This window comes from Pan paniscus, chromosome 7 (genome assembly GCF_029289425.2).
Source record: "Pan paniscus chromosome 7, NHGRI_mPanPan1-v2.0_pri, whole genome shotgun sequence".
In the NCBI taxonomy this organism is placed as follows: Eukaryota; Metazoa; Chordata; class Mammalia; order Primates; family Hominidae; genus Pan; species Pan paniscus.
In genome coordinates, this window is record NC_073256.2 from 23,937,062 (window position 1) to 23,946,811 (window position 9,750).

At 43.2% G+C, this 9,750-nt stretch overlaps 1 protein-coding gene across 1 annotated transcript; it reads right to left on the reverse strand.

Annotated features, from left to right (window-relative positions):
• Positions 1–2,884: 2,884 nt before the first annotated feature.
• On the reverse strand, positions 2,885–7,567 carry LOC129395876 (beta-defensin 104A). Its single transcript, XM_055107300.3, has 2 exons — positions 7,510–7,567; positions 2,885–3,045 (listed from the first exon to the last, which is right to left on the reverse strand). Exons 1-2 carry the CDS (start codon positions 7,565–7,567, stop codon positions 2,885–2,887), a joined length of 219 nt encoding a protein of 72 aa, XP_054963275.1.
• Positions 7,568–9,750: the final 2,183 nt, after the last annotated feature.

Consider the following 9,750-nt stretch of genomic DNA (forward strand, 5'->3'; position numbering starts at 1 on the left):
TGCAAGAGAAAGTTGATTCTATAGCAACTTCTGAGCACAGACTTGGCTGCAATATGTTTCCCCTTTACACAGTCATATTTTCCAGGATTTAATGGGATGTCTCTTGGGAGGCAAGAAAGAGAATATGCCAGTGTGGAAAACCTTAACTCCTGCACGTTGAAAATTTCAAGTTCTGCTCTTTTGGATATTTAAGTAAGGACCTGGGTGGTGATTTGCTCACCCAGAGATTTTCTCTGTCAATCTCTGTCTCTCTCTCTCAACTTCAAATAATAAAAAACGCATAAATTAAAAAGTGAAAAATATCCAAACAATCCTTCCTTCTGTTGATTTTCATTAGGCACATTTCAAAGGGTTACTGATCATTCATTATGAACTACAGACTTCAGATCTGTATCCATCCTTTGGAGACAGAAGATAAGTAGCAATGTTATTGGGTTTCTGATTGTGTTTGTAGTGCATCAGGTACAAATTATTAAATATTTCCTGCCAATTCTGGAAACAATAAAATAGAACAATCTATCTTTGTTCTTTTACTGTAAAGCCCTGAAATTAAAGTAGTGTGACTTTGTGATGTCGTTAAGTGCTGAGGATAGCAGTTCATTAATATGACTATGTGAATTACACCTGAGGGCGGGAGGGGGCGCTGTTTCAGAATCCAGCCTCTTTAGAGAGCAAAACAATAGGACACCAGGACGGCAAGCCAAACCCAGGGCTCTTCAGTGAAGACCACGATACAAGGCTTTCTACGTTATCTGACAATGAGATAGCTTTGCTTTCTGCTTGTTATTGTCTCTCTGGCCACTACGGCGGGTGGCGTTGATTAAAGTCTGTAGAAGTCCCTTGCTTTGCTCTATATTTACATTGGGAAGTACAAGATGGCTTCTCTTGGCAAGGCATCAAATTACATTTTAAAAGGAGACAAAAAATAATTGTAGCACAGGGTCAGCAGTTGGATCTCTGTTTGTAAGTGTTGTTGGGCAGAATGGCCATATGGCAGGAGGGGAAATCAAGGTACAAGTCAAATAAGTCACCTTCCCAAGGTCACCTGCTAAGCAGTAGAGCTGGGATTCCAGGCTTTGTGTATTTGTACATGCCATGCTGTGCTGCCTCTGAATTGCACTTGAGATGTGGGGTCTAGGCCTGGTCTTGCCTAATATCGTGGCCAGTGTTAGGAAAACCACTAAGCCACTTAGGAAAATCACTAAGTGGTTCACTTAGTGAACCACTAAGGTTCACTGTTACTGAACCTTAGTAACAGTGCCTAAAAGGTGAGGATGTTGACACTTACCATGCCTAATTCAAGAGTTTATGGTGAGGATCAAAGGAGATTATGTATTAAAAGTATTTTATAAAATACAAAATATGAGAATAATGAAAAGAGTCTAAAAAAATATAAGACTAAAATAAATGTCACATTGTCTTATAGCGTGTTCTGTATGTTGCATTTGGAGTGTGGCATCCTTGGGCGTGGTTCAGTAGTTTCTTCTTTTCCTGTAATTGCAGTGTTGAGACCTAGGGGCTTGCCCAGATATGCACTCAATTTTCAGCACAATATTTTATAGATGGAATAGAAGTACACATCACCATCTGTGCAAGAGGCCTTGGAGGTAAACAACCTGAGGCAGTAAGTGGACCTTCCAGGATCCAGATTCTAATAAATCAACTCTTAAAAAGGCATTTATGAAATGCTCAGGGTCATTTGAATACAGATTGGCTGTTAAATTGTATTTAGGAATGAATGCTGATTTTTTCCAGGGGTGATAATAGTATTGGGGTTCTATTTTACAAAACGAGTTCTTTCCCCCTGAGTTACACCTTCTAGAGTATTTTCAAATGGGCACCTTTGAAATAATTTATTTTTATTTGAGATAATCTAGGAGAGAGTTATCAAGGGATGAAACAAGACTAACCACATATTGAGGCTGGGCGATGCCTACGCGAAGGGCCATTACACTGTTTTGGTAGAAAGGGCACAATCCAGCCTCAGTTTCCACCCTGACAAGGTGAGGATGATGCTGCTTACCATGACTAGAAGCTCGTACGTGGCATTATGTCCTTCTATTAGGAAGCACAGGGTAGCAGGTTGTCTTTCTGGCTTATTTGAATCGCTGTTGACATTCCTTGGCTAGATCCCTGTTTCCCTATGTGTTTGCAAAATGGCGACACTCCTCATTTATTAGCTGGACTGCTTTCGAAGAGAGAAGCTTTTGACTACCTTAAAATTTGGTTTGGACAGGAAAGGCAGGCAGGTCAAATGTTTCATCACTCACCTTTCTTTACAGGTTTTCAGGATCAAGAATCCACAGCTCAGCGCAGGGCTGCTCTCTGCTGCCCTCTGCTGGATGGGACCCTCCACAGACGCCCACTTGATCAACCCCTTAAGCTCCAATGGGTTCCCAAGCTTGTCATCACACATCACCTCTTTTGTTTTTCTCCTCAGAGGTCTATGTTTTGAAATATAGTGTATTCTAAACAAGGCACACTTAACATTGATTTACTTTACATTTTAATTAACACACGATATATATAACTCCTGAGCAAAACTTTCGATCGGAAAAGAAAACCGATATTATCAGGATAAAAATGATGTTTTTCTTAGGTTTATAGCTGATTAGGTAGACATATTTTTTGTTCAACTTATAAAGTGTTGAAACTCATGCTTAACTCCCATTGTTATTCTCCATTATCACAACCAGAGGCGGTTTTCCAGCCTGTATTCTTCTTCAGTCTCCTATATTGGCTTTGCATTGAGTGGAAGCTCAGCAAACCTTCTTTGATAACTGAACCCGTGGTTACAATGGGGATGCCCTTGCTGCTAGGCCGCAGGAAGGAAAGCTACTGAGGTCCTACTTCCAGCGACTCTAGGGACCAGCACTACTGCGTTTCAGGGTTTTGTACGATTCAGTAAGCTCTCATCCCATTTTCTCAAACAGCATGCATAGGTGTTGGGACATCTTCCAATTCTGTATTCTTGGCTGCGACATTTCTTCCGGCAACGGGCAGTCCCATAACCACATATTCTGTCCAATTCAAATTCGCTTCTCACTAGATAACGGGATATGGCACTGTCATTAATTGCTTACTGGCACCAAAAGGCAAGGCTTTGGCAGAAGGTGTTTTCAGAGGGGGATAGAGAATGCTAGTGCATGGTGGTAGAGGTTTTCCTGGACCCCCATCCTCCTCCACTTTCCTAGATGATTGACTTGACCTTCTGATTCCCAACCAGCATGGATTTTATTTGAAAATGTACATCATTCCATGTCACAGCTATTTTCAAAATCCCTACAAGTTTACTATTGTTTTCTTTATTAAATCTCTCCAAGCCCCTTACTGGGTCTCCAAAGCAATCGTGATCTGATCTTGGGCCACTTTTTCAGACTCAAGCTTTTCCACTGTGGCCCTCACTCTGTCCATGAAACTCTTGCCGGCTTCCCTTCTGTTCCATGTGAGCTTACTCTTTGCTATCCTAGTACCTTCACGTGCACTGTCCCCTCTGCCTGGAAGGTTTTTCTTCCTTCCCATAAGTGGATTCTTTGAACTTTTATGTCTCAACCTTAAGTTCCCAATATTGGGCAAATCTTTCTCTGTCCTCTTCGTGTATTGAAATGCCCCAAAAGTATTTTTCTCCCTATGCATTTGTTATTCTTTTATATCACCTATCGCAAGTTGTAGTTATATATCTATGTATCTATATAGGTATATGTATATACATATATATAGAGAGATACATACAAACATAGATATAGATATGTATATATGTATGTATATTTTGTTATTTGCTATTCTCATTCGAACTATGAGCTCCCTGACAATGAGGCCCATGTTTATGTTGCTTACCATTGTGTAACTGCTACGAGGAACATAGCCTGTTCTCAGTAAGGACGTGGAGAGTAAATGATTGGATAGACTAGAGCAGAATAAACTAGAGTGGTTGCAAGTAGAGCGGAGGAAACTAGAAAGGAGCAGAATCCTGATTGTTCGGCCGTTGGCCCAGAGCAGTTTTCAGGAGACATGGATTTAGCTTCTCAGTCTCAGGGTGCGCTCTCTGAGGCTGAAAGCAGCTTTGTAAAACTCATTATCTCACATGCCACACTGATAGGATCTTACAGAGATATCAGGAAAACCCAGAAGCAAGGCTGATGGTAGGGAGGACGGTGTAAGGTGGACCGAGAGAGTCTCGCTGGAGAGAGCTTTGCGAGAGGTTCTCTAGCAAACTCAGCAGGAGTCAGGCTTGGGGGAGGGTGTCAGAGGAACCCTGGGGAGAGGAGAGTCAGGGCTGCAAATGGACCTCTTTGCAGAGGTCGGGGCCCAAGAGTCCTAATTTCATCTTAGCCTTAAGTCCTTCTCCCCTGTTGCATCTGTTCCTTTTCTACAAAGCAGAAACGGGCTGCTAATCCTCGCACCAGGGTTTTATGTCTTTCATTTGTTCTGGTAAAGAGAAGCCTCCTGTTTCTGATGCTTAGGTATCAAGGTTCTTTGTCCAGGATGTAGGTGAGGACTAAAAGGCTGTTTGACCAATTCATGTGCTTGATAGGATATTGAAGGGGTTAATATTTGGAATGGCCCCACAGTGGGTGATGAGGAAAGACTGTTTTGCTGTAGGCTTCATTCAAAAGCAAGCCCTTGTGGTCACAGTACAAGGCAATGAAGAAAGGAGTGAGGTGGGCTGCAGTGTGTATCATGCTGAGGGAGTAGGTGGAGGTTGAGTAGCAGATATGTGCCTTCTGACATATCTGTGGCAGGTCACTTTACAACCTGGAGTTAGAGGAGGAAAAAGAGGACAGCATGCTCGCTCAGGGAAAACGAAGCTTAGCGTTAGGGGAGAAGAAGAATAGACTAGGAAGAGAACACAACCTTTAAATTGTTAGACTGTCAGTTTCAAACAAGCCCTCACAGGCCATCTATTTAGAGATGGGAATTAAGGCTCAGAGAAGGAAAGTGACTAATCTGAGGTCACACAGCAACTTATGTGTCAAAGCTGGAACAAAAACCTAGTTGGTATGTCTTATAGTCTGAGTAAACAGAATGCAAAAGGGAGAATACGGTCCATACACTAAGGCTGAGTAATAAATATATCCTAAGCAATAAATACATTCCAGGGTAGACTACACTACACTAGTTTCTTTCTTGCATAAGCAATTTTCCTCCTCTGCTCTACAGACCCAGAAAATCTTAGACAGGTCTCAGGTCTTAGTTAATGTAGAAAGTTTATTTTGTCAAGGTTGAGGACACACCTGTGACACAACCTCAGGAGGTCCTGAGGACATGAGCCCAAGGTGGTTGTGATACAGCTTACTTGCTTTTACACATTTCGGGGAGACATAATACATCAATCAATACATGTGATTTGCTTTTTTTTTTTTTTTTTTTTTTGAGACAGAGTCTTGCTCTGTCGCCCAGGGTAGAGTGCAATGGCACGATCTCAGCTCACTGCAACCTCCACCTCTTGGGTTCAAGCGATTCTCCTGCCTCCGCCTCCTGAGTAGCTGGAATTACAGACATGCACCACCACACCCAGCTAATTTTTGTATTTTTAGTAGAGACGAGGTTTCACCATGTTGGCCAGGCCAGTCTCGAACTCCTGACCTCAAGTGATCTGCAGACCTCAGCCTCCCAAAATGCTGAGATTACAGGTGTGAGCCACTACACCTGGCTGATTTACATTGGTTTGGTCCAGAAAGGTGGGACAATTCAAAGTGGGGGTGGCGCGGGGCCTGTGGGGGTGCAGTGGGAGTGAGTGGCAGATGGCCTTCCAGGCTATAGGTAAATTTAAACATTTTCTGGTTGACAATTGATTGAGTTTGCCTAAAGACCTGGGATCAATAGACAGGAATGTTTGGGTTGCGACAAGAGGTTGTATTGTGGAGGCCAAAGTTGTATCATGCAGTTGATGCTTTTAGATAGCAGGCTTCAGAGAGAACAGGCTGTAAAATGTTTCTTATCACACTTAAAGTCTGTGTTGATGTTCATGATGGAAAGTGTAATGAGGCATGTCCAACCCCCACTTCCTTTCATGGCCTGAAGCAGTCTTTCAGATTAAATTTTAAGAGCCCTGGCTGAGGAGGGAGTCCATTTGGATGGTTGGGGAGGGGTCTTAGAATTTTATTTTTGGTTGACAGCACCCATCCCCAGTCCCTGTGGGTATCTGAGGGGCTGACAGTGTGTGACAGCCAAACTTACCCAAAGCAGGGGTGGCAGGAGAAGAGGCAGGCAGCGCATGTCATTCACCCTCATCCACTTCTGCCACTTCCCTCCCTAATCCTCTTCCTGCTAATGGTCTTTCTCAGAATTCAACTGCAGAGGACAGTCTGACCCAGCCCTCAGCAGCCAGGTGGGGATAATGGCAGCCAGCTCTGCGGTGCATTCTTCGGGATCTGGAGGGATCCCTGACCCAGGCTTTCCATCCCAAGTTCTTTGTCTTGAGATCAAAGGTTGAAGAAAACCTGTTCTTTGATAAATTGCTAACATATTTTAACAGACCTGGAACATGCTCATAGCAGAATTTCACAGAAGTGTCTTTGGGAAATGACACGGGAAGAAAGAAAAAGGAAGAGTTAACCTAAACAGGTACCCTCTGAAAAAAAATCATTAACCCATCTGAATCACAGTGGAGGCACAGCCTGGAAGGGTAAAAAGATGGGTGCTGGGTGTCTGTCAAAGCCCCATAAAATTGACTGAGCAGCTTGGAAGAGAAGATCCGATGGCTTCTACGAGTCAAAACAATTGGTTTCGTCCCAGCACTGCTAGACTTGTTAAGCAACTCTAAAAATCTTATTTTCTCTCACTGTACTATAGAGAATGCTGCTCAGCTTGTAAAAGAAGGGAATTAGATTAGGTGCTCTCTCATATCCATTGCAAATATATTAAGAAATACATGCTTCTGGGGACATAGATTAACGTAGGAGTCAGAAGATTGCTGACATCTCAGTCTAAAATTTCCTGAGCAGAGTTCAAAGGCACCTGCTATTTGTGTTGTCAGTAAATTACGTTCTTGCCTACTGAAATCACTGCATCCCCTTTAATCCTAATCATCTGACTTGATATGAAAAGTTGCAAAATTTAGGAGGATGAGTAGGCGCCCTTTCTGTGCAGAGTAAAGTTGTTCAGAAGGAGGAGGATGGGGGAAGGCATCTTATTCTACAAAATCAACAATGAATAATTGCTGCTGCCCTGCAATGGAACAAGCATGGCTAGTGAGTCCTCATCGCTGAGGATTCCATGAGGAATTGTTACCGTGTGTGGCCAGGGCGCCAAGGACATCTAGGACTCCTGATACCTACATTTCTTTTTTCCTCCTTGAGCTAGTAAGCCTCGTGGCTATAAGGTGCATACAAGGACTGCCACATACTGCATTTTACTAATGGACCCAATGAAAGCAAAGAGAAAAAAGGCTGAGATTGAAGAAGGTTACTCCATCCTTCAGGATTTATTTTCTAAATCAAATGTTTTTCTTCTCCCCCTGTCATCCCCAGCAACTGTGTATGTTTCCAGCTGAGAGTCCCTTTTTACCTGGAAGATCTTGATAGAGTAGAAGAGAAATGGCTAATAGCAGCACAAGTCTCTGCATAATGCTGGGGCTGCTGGCGAGAAGCAGACGCAAGTCGGAGGGAATCACCCCAAGCAGGAGCAGGGCAGGTGTATTTATGGGCAGAGGCTACTCTTGATTACTGAGGCTTATCAAAATGCAGCGTTCCTTGGTGAACACTCACCAAGGCACAGTGTGGGGGAGGTGTTGGGGCTACAGAAATGCCAGCTGGGCAGTGTTGAGGGTGGGGAGACAGTATTACCATAGGTAAAGTCCAAGTCACTTCACTTGCTTCCCTGAATCGTTTCTGAAGCAAGAACTGGATTAGATGATCTCTAAGATACCTTCCAGCCTTGACATTCCTCAATTCTGGTGAGAGGACTTTCTCTTCCATTTCAGTACATTTCAGTCAGGAGATTCTTGTTGAAAATTGTGATGTGGCTAATGGAATTGAAGTCCATAGCCCCCAAGACCTCTCTGAAGTAAACGTTGAAACAAACATACAATGTCAAGGAGAAGAATGGCATGGAGCGTGGGGAGGTCATAAATGTGTGAAAGGTCCCAGCACATTTCTGTGATAGAAAGAGTGTAGGATGAGGATGACAAGTGACAACAAGGAATACTTGATGGCAGGCATTGTCCAAGGGTGGGATTGTAACCACAGAGCATCAGGCTCACTTAGGGCTTAGGTGAAAAGGAGGACAAGAATGAGAAGAGAGGTTAAAAGGAGACAATTCATGAGAATGCTGTATTTCTAACAATGGCTTCAAATAAAACATAACCTTCCAGAGAGCATACGCCTGGCCCTCAACCCGGGGTACATGCTCCCTGGATTTAACCCCAACCCCACCCGAGGCAAAACATATAGAGCATATGCTCCTGGCATTTGCCCTTAGGGAAAACACCAGATAATTTTATTTTAAGAAAAAAAAAAATACTTCATTTCTCTAAAATGAAGTATTTTAGAGAAAGTAAAAACGTCCAATCTTGGAAGTTGACATTCTCGAATAAGCTCCCCTTATTCTAGAACACAGATTAGACAAAGCCTGACAGACATACGTTGCTTGCACATCCTAAGCAAAATCTAGCAGTCAGTGTGTCTTCCCCAGAGTTCTCACTTAGGGGAGAATGTGATGGAAAACCAGGTCTCCTTTCACAGTAACGGAATAGAATAGAACATCAGAAATCATAAACTATGCCAGTTTGGGTGCTCCATGAAGCATTTATCAACAGGAATTAGAAAGGAAATAAATTTATTGGGAAATGCCTGTGAAAGATAAAGGGGGGCCAGGCGCAGTGGCTCACACCTGTAAATCTCAGCACTTGGGGAGGCTGAGCGAGGGAGGAGGATCATGTGAGCTCAGGGGTTTGAGTCCATCATGGACGGCATAGAGAGACCCCGTCTCTACACAAAAAGAAAATTAGCCAGGGATGGTGGTGTGTCCCTGTAGTCCCAGCTACTTGGGAGGCTGAGGCAGGGGGTCTCTTGAGCCCAGAAGCTCGAGGTTGCAGTAAGCTATGATGGCACTACTGCACTCCAGTGTAGTAGGCAATACAGCAAAACCTTGTCTCTGAAAAAAATAAAATAAAATAAAAATTCAAAATAAAAAGTTGAAGGGGAGAGGGAGCAAGATTGAGTAGGGAAAGTCTTCAGAACATGATGTCAATTAACACCTGTGAAAAGGTTTGGAGTCGGGGGAGCCTCAGACTACAGTGCAGAAAATTTCAGCATTGCCAGTGGGGAACCCCAGGGCAAAGACTGTCCTACACCAGCAGACATGGCCCAGCTCTAGACCACATTGTGCTCATTCACTGCCTGGAAGCAGCCAGGGCAAGAGTGGTAGCCATGGGAATCCTGCCGCAGGTTACAAACGTGCAGCACGTAGAGGCCGTCGGATACTCTCCTCACAGCAGACACACAGCAAGCACAAATGTGCAGGATCCATGGGACCCTCCTAGCCTGCCACATGTCAGGCTTTAGTAATTTTTGATGATGAGCTTCAAGGGAAAAACATCAGCCAATATTCAAGGTCATCTATGTGACCAGGATTCTGAAGAAAACTGAAAAATTCTGATGATAATAAATATTCAGCAATTCTTCAAAAAAAAAAAAGTAATTCATATACAGGGACTGAATAACCAAACTTCAAAAGAAATCCTATATCTTCTTAGGAGAAAAAAATAATAAAAGGTTTATTTGCTGAGTCCTTATAAAGTATTTCAGA